At 34.4% G+C, this 20,146-nt stretch overlaps 1 protein-coding gene across 1 annotated transcript in view; it reads right to left on the bottom strand.

Annotated features, from left to right (window-relative positions):
- LOC149801912 (unconventional myosin-IXb-like) overlaps positions 1–20,146 on the bottom strand; it is a 333,412-nt gene that overhangs the window by 94,570 nt on the left and 218,696 nt on the right. The window contains exons 32-34 of the mRNA XM_089956299.1: positions 16,055–16,138; positions 9,509–9,795; positions 381–497 (exon numbers count right to left, since the gene is read on the bottom strand). Of these exons, the coding sequence (XP_089812425.1) occupies positions 381–497; positions 9,509–9,795; positions 16,055–16,138 (488 nt within the window). The remainder of the gene's footprint in view (positions 1–380; positions 498–9,508; positions 9,796–16,054; positions 16,139–20,146) is intronic.

Genomic DNA, 20,146 nt, shown 5'->3' with positions numbered 1-20,146 from the left:
ATAGGGGGATGCCAGTATTAGTGCTAATCTGGTCATAGTCAGTTTAGAAATTATAAATCAATGATTCAATTAGTTCTATGCACTTTTATCACATTAAATGTTTTCGTTATTGAAATCGGTGGGGGGGGGTTTACAAACAAACATGGATTTATAGTCAGACTATAGAAGATATATTCACTTCAGAAGAAAACCTCTTCATAAATAAACACTGTTTCCAGTTAGCTCATGTTTCCCAGACTAGGAAGCAATACTAACAATGGGTGTAAGTATTCCAATTGTGGACCTTGACACCTCCTCCATTATTTAAAATTTGGGAAAAAAAGGCTTCCTGAAAAATGGTTTTCTGATCACTTTTAAATTTTAAAACAAACTGTACTGACCTGCATATAAACTGACAACAATAGGGTCAGTTCCTTGTGGAACTCTTTCAAAGCCTTTTTGAACACAACATCAAAGACAGAATCTCTCTTCCCACAGTCTTTGCTCAATTCCATCACCTATAATTAAATAAAGAAAATCAGATCCTCTCTTAGTTATATGAAGAAAAAAAACAAGCTATTCGACCATGTGCTTTATTTCTGCCTTCAATGCTAAAAGATCTGTTTTATAACTTGATGATGTCCAAATTTCTGAAACAAAAAAGTTTAACTAAATTCTTTAAGTGAGTTTCTATCAAGTTAAATATACTGCATGCTTTGTCCAGCTATGCTGGAACAATTTACAACAAGAAAACTGCAAATGTTGGCATGACCAAGAAATATAGGTCACAGTGGCCCTACAGAACTTAAATGAGTATTTAGCTTATGGTCAATTGTTGCTTCTAATTTAATGAAATTTTTAAAAAATGTCACATAGTATCTTTAAGGAGGGTTCCCTTGCAATCAGATTCCAACTGACATGCGAGTTAAAAAAAAAAGACCAGTACTCTCTTATGGAGTCGAAATCAAAACCAGACGGTTTTCCAATGGTCAACTAATCTACTATAAAGTTAATAAATACTAACTACATTAACTATTAGATACACCATTCTGTGTTTTCTAGCAGAAAAGAATGGCGGTTCCTTATTATGAATAAAGTCTGGCTCCAGTCCATTATCAATTGTACCCTACCTCTGATTGTCAAAAGTATTTACAATCTAGCTGGTGATTTTTTAATCCCTTTTAACTTATAAATTTCTAAACAATCCTTGTTCCATCTGTGCAAATGTTCTTAATTTAGAAAAATGAAGTTTTTAATGCTGAGTGCACTGATCAAGAAATGCCATTTTTAGCAGTGCAAAAATGCCTAATGTATATCATAGGATGCATGGTTGTGACGCGGATGCTTGTACAGGTGAAAATAAAAGTTTGTATATTTATACTGTATATAACATGCAAGATACCAACCATTATAAATTGTAAAATTACAGTAAATGGTATGAGACTACAGTAACAAAATTCTCTGAATCATGAAAATGCAATCAGAAGACTGACCTGATCATTTCTTGTTAATTATATGCCACTCATTTCAAAGCAATGCAGTCAGAATAAAAATAGCTTTATAATATTTTGCAAAATTCATAAGTAGCATTTAAAATGTTAGTGCCTGCATTACATTTAAAGTATCAAATGAAAATATTCCAAAGATAATATTTGTTTTGACTTCTTTTGCACCAAATCAATGATGAATACAAATATAAACAGAAATAATGTGTCAAATAATGATTGACAGCTTTATTGTAAGGTGCATAGTTGTGATGTGGATCTATACTGTAAACACCATGCAAGGTACCTGCCACTTTAATGACTATGATAATAATAAAGGGATACAAAACAACAGTAACAAATTTCTCTATATTGATATGTATATTTAATTTGCATTGTTTGTTTGTTTGTTTTTTTTCTACATTTTTGTTATTACTTCATTATATGCTACGGACACTGTAACATTGTATGTTGGACTTGACCTTGTCCAAAATCAAGTTCATTTCCCACCTGACCTACATCAATAATATTTTTAATTCTGTAAACAACTAACACATAGCTAAAATATTATCTGCATATGGGTTTAATATTAGGATCATTATTAACAGAAGTAAACATATTTATCTGGGTCCGGGTTTAGGATATTGGAATTCCCCTATAAATAGACCTAACCTACCTGATGTATTCCACATGCTATATTATAATTTTAGTAAATGCCTCCTAATTATAACTCAGATTTTATCTTGTAAACATGTGGAACCTTCTGACTGCAATTTTCCATTAGGTAATAGTTTTTTTTAGAAAATGCTAATTGTCACTTGAGGTCAAGATGAGAACTATATAATCTTGTTACTGGAAAAATTATTTGTGCTTTAAGATCTTAGCAAAATCAATTATATTACTGTTGTGTTCAGTAATTCATTTGAGCTGGAATTTTATTTTTTCAAATTATTTATTAACTAGAAACACAGAATGCTCACCAGAAATAACATTCTTGGAAACAAAGATTTGAATTTAAAGTGAAATTTCAAATAAGGATATATTTTTGGATTGTATTATTGGGATCCAACTAAATACTGTTGGCACATCACCACTACGGGCCACCACAGGCACATCAACACTTCCAGCATTGAATTTAATTTGGATTTCCACTACAGTTTATTTAGAACTTTAATTATTAGGACTTGTATCTGTAATTCTAGGATTTTTTGGGATTTAATTTGCAATACAGCAAGTTCTCTTGTTTTACATTTTTACTTTGTATTCTAGGGAAATAAATTATTTGTTGAATTTTACAAAGCTTGTTGCTTCTCACTCATTTCTATTACTTGTTTTAAGACTATAGAGTAGTAATAATACCATAAGTATGCCATTCTCTAAAACATAAAAACATCATATAATTAGATTACAGATTTTTATCATTTTATATTGTATGCTAAACAGTCCACAATAATACAGTATGAACAGAAGTGTCTTTACCACAGAACCAATCAGATGGTATTGAGCATGAGAGCAACTTGATTAACATTTAAAAAAAGAATACGTAATATATACATTGTTACAGTGTGACCCTGCTATAACACAGTAGATGGGAGCTATAGAACCCGACCGTGTTATAGACCAAACCGTGTTATAAGCAACCAGGTCAGTTAGCTGAAGAAAATGATGCACGTACCCAAACAAATTTACAAGGGGTAGGTAATAAATGCGGGCAGTAAATTACGTGCTTCATTGGCACAGTTACCACTGATGCATATTAAATGGGAAATACATCTGTAGTGAAAACAGATAAGGCATATATATTTTACTTTATTTAGAGAATCATGGATTGGTACATATATATTTATACTGTATATATATATACTTGTCTTATGTATAGCATGAATAGAGTATCAACACCGTTTATTCACCCACGAATCTCATCACTTACATTAAATCCACAATACAAGTAATTCCATCGCAAAAATCCACACAGATTTTAAAATATTAAATAATTTTGTCACAGGTCATATAGGTCTGAATTCAGTGGATAAACAGAGCACAATCACATAACGAATGATGAAGCATTTTTACTTACTTCTCAGTACATCCCAAGTCGGTAAAAGTTAGTTTGCATTTTAAGCACAGACGTTTTCCCTGCAAAAAGGAAACTTTCACGGCACAGTAAACGTGTTCCACTCACGTTGAAAAATGCAAAATCCATCAGATTCCATTGCTTTTATTTAAGTTTGGTACTCACTTCTTTGAAGAAAAGTTCTTTGTTTTTAGTGAAGATTGTAGTCGGCTTTCCTTGATGAAATATGCATGCACTATTGAAGTCACCACTAAAGGCCAGCTTTAGGGCACCAAACAAATGCCTGTTTCCTACTGTGACAGCAACATCAAATAACTGTAATGCATTATTGAGATTGATCTGTTTCCATTTGCTTAGTACATTTTCATAACAGTCGGTGCTTCAAAGTTGATGTTTTCTTTGAAATTTCAGCAAACTATTTTATCTGGGTACATTTTTTAAAAAGGAATTGGGCGTCGTTTAGTTGATTGTAGTTACAGTTCCTCCCTGCCTATTGAATAAACCAACAAGTAAGATTGTTTTTTTTTTTTTACATTTGTGGTTGCAGAGTGATGCTGCCTTCCACTCAATTTAACAAAGGGTCAACGGACGCGATAGAGATGCAGGTGTTCTGGTCTGATGACAAAGATTAGTAGAGAACATGTGGGTGTTCCGAAGGATTTAATTCTGAGTGAAAAGAAGAGCAATTTTACATACCATCCACACACAAATGTCAGTCTATGTAAATATGTTAATTACTAGCAAGCGGCCGAAAATCTGACGAAAGATAGATTAAGAGATAATGCCTCATACGGTTGATCTCCGTTACCAGAAATGTCAACAACAAAAGAAAGCAGATATCTCACAACATACATGCTTGATGTCAACATAAGCGGATTATGATATAACAATGCACTGTTAAGAGGGCTTGTCAATATGGACAAAGAAATTGTTTATGTAACAATAGATAAATTTCAGTGCAATTTGTATCAGGTTTGCGAATTCCTTTCATGGGGCCTCTGAATTTCTCCACTCCAAACCAATGGTTGTATATACAAGTTTAAACAGTCAACAATGTCACCAATATAAAAAAAATCACCAGATGTTATATTTTGCCACCAAGTAGGAAAATAAAATCAGTTTGCGACATTGATGAAGCCCTACGCGATCACAGAATAAAGATTTAACACTTTAGTTTTCATACTTTTAAGAAGAAAAAACTTTTTTGCGTGTACGAGAAAAATACATATAAAATTTCACAAGCCACTCAACGATCATCTTGTATTATTCATGTACGATCTCTTCCCCAAAATGATAATAAACATTTTTTTTTTGGCGCACTTTTCAGAAAGAATTTTTTGTCGTGTGCGAGGAAAATGCATATATATACAATTTTGGCAGCCATGCCGTGACCATGTTATATCCCAATTCGCGTTTAACGAAGCGCACTATAGCGGGGTCACAATATATTATTATTATTATTATTGTTATTGTTGTTGTTGCAAATACATTACAAATAATTCCTAAACAGATGTGTAAATGACTGATAAACATTTAAATCATTATTTTCACAATTATTTCAAAATCAGATAAAATTTCTTAATTTTAAAATGATAAAAAAATATCAGCCATTAATTTACAATATTATTTTCATTTTTATTTGTATTCATCACTGATCTGTTAAAAAGCAGTTAAATTATTTAAATTATTACTTAATCTGCATATTTAAGTCTATGGTTCTTTCTGTTATTAGTAATAATGTATAAATTTATTGCTCTTTTGAGTGTAATCAAAGCACTGACATTTTAAATGATTGTAGAATGTGTGGCATGTAATTAAAATAATAAGATAAAGAATGTTGTCCCAACTTTATTTTTAGAAACTGAGAAGGTCTGTGCAGAAGGAACAAGGTTTGGTTTGAAATTTGTAAGGTTTAAAGGGATAGATAATCTTCAGCAAGATAGTAAATGTGTCAGGTAAATACTTTCAAAGACTGGAGGTGAGGTATCATTCAAAATGGACCAAAGCCAGACTATAATCTCACTAATAAGGACCCAGGTGACTGAGTGGCTAATGGGGCTCACCTTTATAGATACTGTCATTTCACCTCTGTCTGCATGAATTTGAGTTTCAACTCAGCCAACATGAGTATTTAAGAAAGCATCCCAGCAGCTTCTCATGGGTCAGCGGTTCTTCATGGGATTTTCCCAGGGTTCTTCCTCCACCAAATATACTGGCCACCATCTAATCCATAACAACCAATCAATTAATTTCATTAAAATTTAAATTAAGAATTTCCAGATATGAACAGACATATTAGTTGTTATAGGGTTTAACGCCATTTTTCAGCACAAGATAGGCTATCATGGCGGCCAGTATAAATAGTGGAGGAAGAACCCAGGGAAACACTGAAAAGAACTACCAACCTATGAGAAGTTACCAGCAAGTTTTCTCACTTACCCACATTGGTCAAGCCTGAGACTTGAAGCCACACAGATAGAGGTGAGATGGCAGTGATCTGTAACTCTGAACATTTTAGACCACACAGCTACCTGAGGCCCCAACAGACATATTACATACATGCCAACCCCTGACGAGGAAAAAGTGTAATCCAAGTGAACAAAAAGAGTAATCCAAGTATAAAAAGAGTAATCCACATATAAGATGCTAAAAATTCAATTAACATTTATTTATTTGCCCCTCTGGTCTTTTAACATCCTTTACTGCTTCATGTTTTCATATTAGCACTTTTAGCTTTAGAAAGCAACAGATTATCATGTTGCATTTCAAAACACTTTGTACCAGCTGAGACCATGAATGTTTTGCACGCCAGTAGAGCACTAAGTAATGGGTTAATGAGCCTGGATCTAAATTCAGTTTTATTTTTGTTAACAATGCTGAACAATCTCTCACAGTCAGCATTAGAATGGTAAAGAACCAATATTTCTTTCAGAACCTGAGAAAGAAGAGGAAATTTATATCTTCCTGTGATTGGGTCTTTTAGCTGGGAAATAAGGTGCCATTGCACATCAACTCTATCTGCATTAAGTATATTGTCAGGCAGAATGCTAACTTCATACTTCAGGAATTCTCCTTCCAGATGATCCAAGGTAGACAAGGGTGGCAATAGAAAGGGATATATCTTGACAAAGAATCTAACACTTTTAAAGCTTTTTGACTGTCTCTCATTTACATCAGCAACTGAAGCATTTAAAAGCACTTAATCTCCATATGGGAATTTCTGGAACATGTAATCACAGGCTGTAGCATAATAATCTCTAACATTATCATACAACACTTTCACAGCAAGAGTAGAATTGTGTTTTATGAATTATCTTGCTTCTGTATGAATAGCAAGATCTTCATTATCTTTCTGGTTTGCTCTGTCATGAAAGTCTTTATCAGTTAAAACTTGGCTGATTTCTGGCTTAATAAACCATATGAGCAAATCTGACATCTGGTTTGACAGAATCTTGTGCATAATATGCATGCATGGTTCTTCTTTCTGTAAGACAACATTTGCTGCATCAAACAATGGAATGGCACTTTTCATAAACAAGCAATACTGCTTTATAACTGGATTATTAAGTTATATGAAAACCATCTCACACATTGATTCTTCCAAACAGTGAACAGATTATGTTTCTTTCTGTGACATCTTAGTATCCACTTTGCTAGTTTTGCCCTTAGAAGAATCAGAAGATTCAGTATGCTTTGTACTCCATTTATCCTCTGAAGAACCAGATCCAGTTGGCTGATTTAGTTTACTGACAATGGGTTGAAGTTTTCTGTCACAAGATTTATCTTTCACAATCATGGTCTGAGCCTGGAGGCCCTCAAGCTGGATAGATATAGACTTCTCAAATAAAAATTCCATTTCCCCACCACCACCCGGTTTCTCTGTGCAGATTCACTTTTGAAAGAAAGCTTGTAGTGCTGTCCAAAGTTCAAGTAAATGGCTAATACATTTGCCCAGGGATAACCATCTTGTACACACATGCTTTATAACTTTATAGTCTTCATGATCCAACTGATCTTGTAACAACTTTAGAGCTTGTTTCCTTTTACTACTTTTCTCCAAATAATTATATATATCTATTAACAAATGACCAATATATACTTCTAATTTATCAGCAGCCTTTCCAGCAGCAAGGTGCATCAAATGACAGGGACAACCTGTTATGTACACTGATGGAGACATTTTAAAAATATAGGATGCAACTCCTTTTTGAATTCCAGTCATCACTAATGCATTATCAGCTGCAAACCCCATATAGTTCTGCCAACTTATGTCATGTTTCTTCAAAGCATTATGAAGTAAATCAAAATTGTTTTCTCCAGTGGAATTTATTGTTAATTCTGATAATGAAAAAAGAACACTCATGACTTTGCCCTTTTCACTGTCAAAGTATATAACACATACTGGGTACAACTTTTTGTCATCATAATAACTACTCCTGTCTGTGGCAATACTAAACGGCCCAATTTACACGGCTTCTGCAATTTTAAGTGAAGTATCTTTGGCTAAACACTGAACAATATTAGATGATTTGTTCTTGCACAAGCACATTTTTCAGCAATTTTGGAATCAGGAAACATCTGTTTGAATAAAGGACCAACGTGGTCTGTTATTGCTAGGGATAGTTTGTGTTCTATTAAGAACTCAGTAAATAACACCTCTGCATTTATAACATTCATGTACGCACTTGAGTTCTGCTGTAAAGATGAAGTTACCTTAGTATTGGAGTTTGTAAGACGAGCTAATTCAATGTGTTTCTTTGTTTTCAAAAGTTTCTCCACATCAAATTTACCACCATGACCAATATTAAAATCGCTTCCGCACAGCCTGCAATGGACATGATGCTAACTTGAATGGAATGCTGTTTTATGCCATTCATGTATTCATCTTTGAATATTTGGAGGATTTGGTTTTTTGTCTTTTTCTGATCCATCTGTGAAATTATTGGAAAAACTATTTGTGCTCTAACACACACATCAACTAGAATCCATCTGAAGACTTTTAGCTCCAAATATTAAAATTCTTTCCACACAACCTGCAATGGATGTGATGTTGCCCTTGAATGGAACACTGTATTAGGTCATTCATGTCTTCATCTTTGGAGGATTCTGTTATTTTGTTGTTTCGTTTAGTTTTAGTCTTTTTGTAACCATCTGTGAAATTATTTGAAAGAAAATATTTTTGCTCTAACACATGCATCAACTAAAATAAATTAGACTTTTTAGTGCCAAATACCTATAGACTGGTTCTGTACCAAATATAAATTAGAACAAAGAATCTGCAAGTAAAGATTAAAAATTAGAAAACCAGTCTGTTCTCTCCTCACTAAGCCATACAGCTGCCATAATTTAGAATCCGAGATCAAAAGTTTGAAAGCAGAACCAGCATGTTTCTTGGAAATAGGATAGCTGATATAAACAGAACATAATACTTTTAGGAAAGTGCATTTTAGTCCATGGACAAGCATACTCTTATCGTAGTTATGTAGAAGCTGTCTTTTCTAGAATACAGTCTGTGGGATTAATGGGATGTTAATAAAAACGAGAAAACAAATTATTGATTTTTTTGGAAGGTGGATATACCGAAATCGTGAGATCCATATATGTTTATGCGTAAGGCATAATTTAGTGAAAAAAAGCATAATGATTATACCAAAACCGTAGTGGTTGGCATGTATGCATATTAGACCCAATGGGCTTGCTTAATACTAATGTCACACGAGTGCTTCTTAAATTCCCAAAATATGTAATCAACTTGTCTTGTGTTTATTTTGATTCACTTGCAACTTTCATGATGCATGCTTTACATACACATATTATAGTCCTGACCAATCAAATCTGCCCATAAAAGATGCATTCTAAAGGTAGGGTATCTCAATTTGACAGACATTTTCTAGAAATCTGAATGAATCCAAAATCTTACAAAACTGCAGGAAAGAATCTTAAATATTTGTCCCCTCTTCAGATCCTGTACCTTTTTATAAAGGAAGTCATCAAGCTGCTGTAGCTCCTGAAAATCAGTTATCACCCAGTTCTCTGGATATTGCCATTGTGATGTCTTTGCCACATTCCAATTTCCTTGAGGTGGCAACACTGTCTTCTTTTCTGATGACTGTTCTTTACGTGACAAGTGCCACTGCTTTTTAGTTGAACTCTTTCCTTCCCCTGGAGATGCCTCATCACCTGAGAGAAGAATTTCACTGGCTGTTGGAGACTTTGGTGACTGGTCAGAAGTGGAAACTGGAAGGACTTGGACACCCACTGCAAAAAAAAAAAACTAAGAGTTTAGCTTCTCTCATACTGCATTCAAGAAGCTGGATTTAAAAAGGAAGAAATTGATCATAATAACTTTAATGATGAAAGCTGTTCATTTCATAATGTAAAATGCCAAATGAATCAACACAAAAACAATTAACATTTCCCATCTGTATACAAGTCCCCAAATCACTAACCTGGCTGGCATCTAACCTACTGCAAGGATAATTGGCCAAAAAATCTGTCAGTATGATGCTTTCTGACATATAAATGTTTTTATATTGGTTAGTAATGGCCACCATGTTGATGGCAGATGAGCATCAACTGTGCAAACTTGAAAAGCCTCATCCCAAGATGCTGTGATATTCTATCAACCTATTTTGTCTGGGTTTCGAAAAAAAAAAGAAATTAAAGGTTTTTTCAAGTTTAAGTAACAATCACTGGCTGTAGTAAGAATCACTGGCTGTAGTAAGGATCACTGGCTGAAGAAAGAATCACTGGATATAATAAGAATCACTGGCTGTAATAAGAATCACTGGTTGTAGTGAGAATGGCTGGCTGCAGTAAGAATAACTGGCTGTAGCGAGAATGGCTGTAGTGAGAATGGCTGGTTGTAGCGAGAATGGCTGGCTGTAGTAAGAATCACTGGCTGTAGTGAGAATATCTGGCTGTAGTAAGAATCACTGGCTATACTAAACAGCAGCTCAGCATCATCTGTGTAAAACTAAAAGACGCTTTTTATCAAATCTGGTCAAATTTGGTCGTTTTGTTTGTTCTATTTGATGACAGATCAGCCTAGTACATATAAACTATACAGACTATTTTGTCAAATTTTGCTGATTTTTGTTTGACCATATTCAACTGCAGATGGGCATAATTCATAAAAATTTACAAAGCCTTCAAAACAGGATGTCATCAGATTTGGTCAAATTCTGTTTAAGAGTGTGATGAGTTATTTAAAGTTTTATCCATTGCTAGTAACAGCAATCATAAGTGATGGCAGATTGACATCATTTGTACAATTATCTGTATAAAACTGAAAGGTCTTTATTCTATGTTGCTTTCAATTTCACAGATCCCAATCATTCCAGTATTCAAAAATATAAGGAAATTTGGTGAACATTTGGTAATCCTTATTTTGTTGACAAAAATTCAACAAAATTGTTTTGTTGGATATCACTTGGTTAATTTTTTATATATAGGAACACAGGTATGGGTATAAAAGGTACATCAGTACAAAAACTTCTCTAGCTTTTTCTTTCTAACTACTGAATCTAACTTGCAGACTATCAGTGTCATGCAAACGTCAGTTATTCAACATGAAATGCAAAATGCACTCCACAGTAAAGTTGATGAATACCATGTACCATAGAAAAACAGTTGCGAAACAAAAAGGATATATTTCAGATAATTTTTAAGAAAACTAAAATTTGCTATCATTCTTATGGTCAAAGTGGACCTACATGTATCTATATTTTATGAATTGGAGGAAACAACAGAGCATAATTTATGCATCTAGACCTAATAATAGGTATGCACTGTCTCAGAACAAGACTTAAAAAGTTACCGTGAAAGTTTGTTCCATTTCGGGAAATCATTACTATTCAAAAATACCCTCTCAGATTCTGGAACATTTCTGTTTCAATTCTGAACAGGGTTGCAGGTCAGATTATATCTCTTTAAATCAGATCCAACCCTGCTGAGCCAGTTTTTCATAAAACGTTGTTTAAAACTTTTTCTGTCAGTATCATTTGCAAAAATCTAAATGGTCTTTATGACAGACTGCTTTATGCCAAATTTTGTTCATTTCTGTTCTGAAAAGAAAGTTATTCAAAGGATTTTCTATTTTTAGTAATGGCAGCCATATTTGGTGGTAGCTCAGGATCATTTGTATGAATTTGAAAGGCCTTCATGTCAGGATGGACTCTGTAAAAATTTTGGTCAAATTCTGCAAAGAAGTTAATGAGAAGCTGTTTAGAGGATTCTCTATTTGTAGTAATGGCAACTACGTTTGTTTGCCTGTCAGCAACATTTGTGCTGATTTTAAAAGCCTTTATGAAAGAATGATTCCTATCAAACTGGGTCTAATTCTGTTCAGTGCCATTTTAGAACAAGTTTCGTTTTTTTTAGTAATGGCAATTACATTTGATGGCAGCACAGTATCACATATTGTTGTTGTAGGGTTCAACACCATTTTTCAGCACAAGATAGGCTATACATGGTGGCCAGTATAAATGGTGGAGGAAGAACCTAGGAAAACCCAGGAAAGAATCACGGACCCAAGAGAAGCTACTGGCAAGCTTTCTCATGTACCCACATTGGCTGAGCCTGAGACTCGAACCCACGCAGATAGATATGAGATAGCAGTGATCCATAATGGTGAGAGCTTTACACCACTCTGCCACTTGGGAGTCCCCAGTATCATCTGTAAAAATTTGGTTAAATGTTATAATTTTAGTTGCAGTAGTCACATCCAATAGCAGATAGGCATCATTTTGTAATCATTTTGAAGGCCTCTGTACATAATTGTCACTTCCAAGTTTCATTGGAATATGTCCCATAGTTTCTGGTAACTTGAAACTGTAAATAACAATGCAGGATGGACCATGCCTTAAGCTCTCCTGGCCTTAAAAACCAGGTTATGAGTTAAATCTTAATGCTTAAAGGCAAAGTATCTGTAATGATTGGTTAATGAAAGAAGCTGAATTATATCAGAATTCTTTGTGTGTAAAACATGCATCCCTGTGCTGTTTTAAGCTCTACCTCCATGTATGGGGCTCTTGGAAAATTCCTTGTTGTTGTTGTTGTTGTAGGGTTTAACGCCATTTTTCAGCACAAGATAGGCTATACATGGTGGCTAGTATAAATGGCAGAGGAAGAACCCAGGAAAACCCAAGAAAGAACCACTGACCCACGAGAAGCTACCGTCAAGCTTTCTCACATACACATATTGACCAAATCTGAGACTTGAACCCACACAGACAGAGCTGAGATGGCAGTGATCCATTACAGTGAGCGCTTTAGACCCTTTAGCCACTTGGGGCCCCCGGAAAAGTCCTTGAGGGCAAGCACTGCTCAAGGGCCAAATTTTAGTTGGGTATGTGCATGTGTAGAATTTGGATTTTTAATGTAGCTTTAAAAAAATTTCAGTCATATCGCTACAATGTCTGCAGTGCAAGTCTGTGAAAGCTTATAGTGATGTCTAGCACTGGGGTATCATGCTGCAGACAAGTAGCATCATGTCCCACCCAGACACAGTATCCTGACACCAGGCCAACCAGTCCTAACACTAACCTCTTAATGCTGAGCACCTAGTGAGGCAGTTGTTAGTACCATTTTTATAAGCCTTTGGTATGACTTAGTTGAGGTTTGAACCTGCGACCTCCCACATCCGAGGTGGATGCTCTTACCACTAGGCCACCGGAGTGGTCAGTTGGGTATGTGCATTCATCTGCTGAAGTTCTTGAGGGCAAGGATGGACACTAGGGTTAATGCCAACTGGATGTATACATTCGTCTTTTCATGCTCAGTAAATATATCCAGTGTATATTGTTAAAATTCTTAAAGTTTTCACCCAAGGGCCAAGTCCCATGAGGTACCTTATTTACTTGCTTACAAGTCAAGGCAAACTGCAAATAACAAAAAAGGATTCTGATTTGCCCTGGAGATCAGGGTCTATGTTGTTTGTTCTACTGATTACTTCTAATAAACTTCATCAATTCAGAACTGCCAGTGCATTTTGCAACAGCAGACTAGGTGTGTGCAATTTTGTAGTTGGACTCAACTTATAAGCGAGTAGATATGGTAAGATGGATTGGCTGATTGCTTTTTAACATCACTTCCAGCACAGCAGTGGATATATCATACTAAAGAAATGGAAGTTTGCCTTATTTTCCATGCTGAGGAAGGTGACCAGGGCTGGTATTGATGGTTATTAAACCCATGAAACCTTGGACTATAAGTATGACACAACAAAACAACCATGACTCCCAAGGTAACGATTGACCTGACCGCTCCCATGGCCTAGTGGTTAGAGCATCAGTCTCGGATGCAGGAGGTTGTGGGTTCGATCCCCGGCCAAGTCATACCAAAGACTTACAAAAATGTTATCAACAGCTGCCTCGCTTGGTGCTCAGCATTAAGAAGTTAGCGTTAGGACTGGTCTGTCTGGTGTCAGGATAATGTGACTGGGTGGGACATCATGCTACATGTCTGCGGCATGATGCCCCAGTGCCAGACATCAATATAAATTGCCACACTGCAGACATCATAGCGATATGACTGAAAAATTGTTAAAACTACGTTAAAAATCCAAATCACATCACACACAATGATTGACCTAGAGTTGATGTTAGTTGCATGTATACCAAGTACATTTTATCCTTTTATGCCGATCAGGAATATAAATCGTCTTAGGGTGCTGATCACAATGGTTTGTTATGTTGTAACCCAGAGGCTAAGTCCCCAAGTGTTGGAATTGATCATGGGATCTACATGACTGTATAAATGTGGGGTGTTGTTTTTTTCATGCCCTGTAAGTGGCAATAGGGTGGTGATTTCAGTAATGTCTAAGCTGAACAAAATGAAATGGAAAATCTGTGGTGAACACACTATTATCATAACATAGCATCCTGGATGCATTCATAGCTTATTACTGTATGCATCTGAATAAGTATATAAATGAGTAATTTCGTAGTGCATATTGAAAGACTACGGTGTTAAATACATCTTTAGGGCTTTAAAATTCACTGTGTCTCAATCTTGAGAATACTGCAGCTTTGTTCATTATAAGTCTACCAATTTCGTCTGAAAGTTTGTATTCCAGTTGTTTTGATCAAAGATGTACTGGTCCCACTTCAACAAGTTACTGAGTGACAAACTGTGTTGATTGATTGATCATTTTAACTGAGCTGGTATTTATAGTGATGAATTCAGTGGCAGAAAGACCTCTAGATGTACATGAAGTCATTATAAGAGTACATCAAGAGACTAACTTTGGCTTTCATTATTGTACTCTAATATATGCTCCACATTTGGAAAATGTAATGCCCCTGGGGACGTTACTTAGGGAATATATGGTATATAACATTCCACTTAAACTGCACACTTGTAAGATAATTTATACTCTGGTGCAAGTGCAATGAAACTTCAATGTTATGTTTAAATGTTGCTACAGTTACATACAAAGCAACTTCATTAAACAGATTCAACCTTTGCTATATCTAAATGTACTGTTTCACTAAATGTTACTGCATGTAGTAACTAAGAAAATCATTTAAAATGTTTGTTTCCTCATATTTACTGCTTAGTAAAGAATCTTACTTGTATTCAATAGAAAGCAGCATTAAAACCTCAAAATAAAATTGTTATTGAGCTCAACCTCTTAGCTTTTGCTTCTGACAATAAAGCTACAAGATGTGATTTGGCCAGCACTAGAACTTCCATTGATTTCATTCAAAACCAACTACTTAAAGAAAATACAACATTACTTATGCTGAACTGTTTTTCATGATGTGTCCAAGTTAGTGCCTACCATTAGATAGCCTTGGTGCAGCTGGACTTATACCTAATGTACTAGAGTTCATAAACAATTTAGATAAATGAAATAAAATATATAAGGAACTTTATTTGCATAGCAATGCCTGCTGTGACCCAAGGGCTAAGTCCTAAAAGGGGAAGGGGAGGAGGGAAATACCCCAGGGGAAGGGAAGAGGAAAATACCTTGGGTAGGTCACAGACATGTCAGTTTGATATCTTACGATACTTGATTCATTGACTAAATATACCAATTCTCAAAACAGTGAGATAAAGAACACAGGAGTTATTCAAAATCAAAGTCCACACAACACCCCACCCCAAACTCACAGGGAAGGATCAAAATTCCAAAAGTGGTGCCATAATCTACACTCATTTGACTATCATCGACCCAGGTTTCAGGTGTCTAGCATTAACACTGTAGCAGAAGTCATTGGTATTAGGTATTCATGTATGTATGCACTTTTTTTAAAAAGTACAAAGATAACAATACACAAATGCCAGATTTTTTCATAATTTTCATACTCTTGTCTAATCAACTCAAGTTTCATATTCAAATTACCACATAACTGACAAAACAAGTTACTCAGTGATGTAGCTCCTCTGATTTTGCTATATATTATATCAATGTGAAACATGATTCTAAAAGCTAAGTCAATGAAACACTTATATCTGTCAACATTATGTTATCAACATTCGATATCAAATCATAAAACAGGAAAAACCTTACATATTTGTGGTCTCTTGCTTTGGTTCTGCAATAGTGGTTCATCGTCTCCACTCTCTGATGAGTCTTTCTTTCTTCTTGTTGTGCCTGCAGAATACTTTTAATTATTTATATACTCATTAAGAAAGTATAACAACAACCACTAAAACTTCCCATTTACTTCAGTGCAATACTGGGGCTCACACTTCCAATCCCAACTGGAAATTGTAGCTGTTCATAATGATCACTTCCCAAAATATTGCAAATTCAGAAACATTTAGGTGTTTGTAGGCAATAATAAATGTATCTGCATCCTTCTGCAACAGAATTCAAAACATCAAAAGCAAATTTTATTTAACAATTAGGCATGTCAATGTACTTCATCAAAATTTCTTTACAAAATGAATTTTCATGTACACATAACCTCAAAATTTTACATATGTAGGTACCTGAATGAAATTCAATGTTATCACAAAACGTTTGTGCAACTGGTTTGCTTTGAGACATTCAGTTTATTTTTTTCCTGAATATCTCTATGATGTCAGGAGATAATAAATACATAAAACATATTTCATATGACCTATACTCATCTGAAGGAATAAAAATATTTATTTTCTAACACAGCAAGTGAAAGGTCCTGTAATACTCAATGACAAGTATAATCATGCACAAAACTTGGTCTCAAGCAATTAATGATCATCTGAAATATTCTGTATTAACATTCAAAATGAAATCATGAAAGTGAATTTTATGTCAATAATACTTTCAACTGAAATATAAAAAATTGTTTACTCATAGACCTAAATCTACTGTAGTTTAACACTGTAACTAAGATATAATGAGAATGGATAAAATACATCATACAGATGAACACATTGCTCAAGATATAAATAAAAAATGTCAAGGAATGCCAAAATGGCAACTTAAACTAGAAGTCTGCGCAGAAACATTGTCATCCCCAGACTTTTTCCAGTTTATTACTTCCCCAAACATTATAAATTTTTACACAAGTGTAACATCCCAAAGCTCCACCCCTTACAGTCACATCCCCAGGGGATGAATTCTGCTTGCAAAACTGTTATACTATGTTCAAATCACACCCATGCAATCAAACCCAAAAAAAAAGCTCAAATTCTGTATTGAAAGGTGAAGTATGACCTGAGTGGAGCTATACAAATCATGAACTCCCTACAAAATGTATATGTGATTAGATACAAATGCTATCTATGCACCACTCACTCCTGGCTGGATCAAAATTATGAAACCATATTGCACATTTACAAACTGTGCCTGATCATTTGAACAGAACAAGTGTTGCCAGTTAAAAATATTAAAAATATACACAAATCAGGATGGTCCCACCTTTTCTTTGAAAAGCATGGTGATAATCAGAATCCTTAATTAAAACTCCAATAAGATTTGTAAAAACAATAACTTGTAAACTGTCAAAATCATGCGTGCATGCAAATATCACATGGATACAGCAAACTTAAATTTACCATGCAAAAATTAAATTATAGCTATATATGACTCAATAATCTGATGACAGCATTATAAAAGAACATTATATAGACTATGAAATTCATTCAATTATATTTGTATTCCAAATCAGTACATGAAACATTTGTCAAATTTTAACTATGAATCTTTCTTTTTTTTTCTAGTCAAAGCAAAGCTTTAAAAACTAAGTGGACTTCTAAGCTTGAACATGGTAAGATTCATCTATTGCTCAGTTTTAAAAATTAAGTACAATTATATAACTGTATATACTTGTTTATAATACTGCACAGTCCAGATCTGCCATCACATAATGTGCTGGCAGATCTGGGTCTGTGCAGTTTGTTAGGAGTAATCAGTAGAACAAACAACACAGATGCCTGATCTGTAGGTGCTTTATGCTATGGCAGTTCAGGATCTTTGTTGTTTGTAGTTTGACTCGACTTAAAAGTGGGTACATATGCTATACAGTGATCACTCACCATAATGCTCTTTAGGGTAGCCATGAAAATGTACCATATTATAAGTGAGGCTGCTTTATGTTGAGGTATGTTTAATATTATGAATTTATTTTATATAGTGGGATCCATAACCTTACCCATATTTTACAAGTTACCACACTACAAGGAAGTGCTTTATAATGAGGGAACAATCTATAAATACTTGCATTGAAGACTATTGCATTTGCCAGTGTATTAAAAATCTCAAACTCACATCCAACTGCATGTTACTAGTGAAATGCTGGAGTATTTAACTTTCTTAAAAATGTCATTTTTACATAGCTACTGTAAGAGTCACCCAAAAACAAATCACAAAAAATGTATTGGGCATTGTGTATTTTCTTGTACTTCTTTTAGCTGAATATCTATCCCTGTGTAAGGGTCAACATATACAATGTATCAAAGTACTCAATGCCCATAAAATGATAGCTAACAAGTATTTACAAAAATTATCATCTGCACAAGTTGATGGTCACAGACCTCTTTCATCACATATATATAAAAAAAGTTATGTTGGTTGAGTTCATTTTTTTTTCATTATAACACAGTTATTAAGATCAGTATTTTGCAACTAAAATCCTGTATGGCCCATTTACAATTTCCAAAGGTTCCATATACTTTTTGTTGACTTTTGTCTTGTTTTTTTCCCCACAGGACCGTTATTGTGACTATAACAACTGTAGGACAATTTTTCTTTTTCATTATTTTATACGAGACAGAAGGTGGACCCAGTAATTTTATTTCTGATATCTCCCAGAATTTGCAGTGCTACAAAACAACTAGGTAAAAAGGAAGCCAAATCGTATAAATGGTATAATGAAATGATCATTTTATATCATTGCTGCATATTAAGTATTGATCTGAGAACAGCCAACATAATAAATTGGTGACAGCTCTGTGTCAGTGCTGTATGCAGTTGGGTGCACACTCATAATACATAAGCAAATGCTATACACATTCTGAAGGATAACTGAGGACACCCGAGCACTAAATGCTGATTGTTGACTTGTCGATTTTGACACTGTGTTAGCATTAAGGTTCATAACATTAAAAATTTTTACACATTTTCTTTACCAAATGTATCATGAATCAGCTAATTAACTAATCTTTTGTGTGTCTTGTTAAAATAATATTTATCTCCATCTTCTTCAATCATTTCAATCACATTCAAAGTACAAAGAAATAATAAATCCTTATCTATTTGTGCTCGAGTATCTAAATTCAGAAGCAAACCTAGCTTACATGTTCAACTTCCAATATTTTGCATCTGTATATACAACACACAGATCTGAGTCACATAATATAAATAAACTTGGCCTCTGTATGTACTTATATGGTAATTGTACTAAGAAATCAAGGAAGAACAAAAATATGGAATTTCTTTTAACACACATTAAGAATTCTATTAAAACACCTTAATTTCTTTGTAACACACATTAAGAATTCTATTAAGACACCTTAATTTCTTTGTAACACACATTAAGAAATCTATTAAAACACCTTAATTTCTTTGTAACACACATTAAGAAATCTATTAAAACACCTTAATTTCTTTGTAACACACATTAAGAAATCTATTAAAACACCTTAATTTGAATGATCAGGAATGCTGATTTTATAATATTATGGATACAAGCACTAAAAGTCAAAGTAAAAACCAACAAGACAAGGTTGGTATTAAGAGCTAAGGCACCCCTCAGATACAAGAAGGAGTGAGTGTGTGTGTGTGTGTGTGTGTGTGTGTTTAGGTGCATGTGCATGTCTGTGCACATGCATGCATGAATGTATGTATGTACATGTATGTATCTATGTATGTATGTATATGTGTGTGTGTGCGCATATGTGTGTGTGTGTGTGTGTGTGTGTGTGTGTGTGTGTGTGTGTGTGTGTGTATGGGGTTTGATGGCATATCAGCATACCAAAAAAAAAAAAAATCAAAACAAAATCCTTAAAATATGATTTCAAATTTATTATATAAACCACATTCTTTCAAAAAGGTCAAAGACTTTTCAGCTAGAACATCATCATCATGGGGTGCTTGACAGGCAAAAAGGTTGTCTCCCTTATATTATGACATGCAATAGGGTGCACCAGGTATTTTCTACATACCTGAGCCCAC

Source organism: Sinohyriopsis cumingii, chromosome 4 (assembly GCF_028554795.1).
Source record: "Sinohyriopsis cumingii isolate HCF-2022 chromosome 4, ASM2855479v2, whole genome shotgun sequence".
Lineage (NCBI taxonomy): Eukaryota > Metazoa > Mollusca > Bivalvia > Unionida > Unionidae > Sinohyriopsis > Sinohyriopsis cumingii.
The sequence above is the reverse complement of the archived record's forward strand: the minus strand, read 5'-3'. Positions and strand labels throughout refer to the sequence as shown.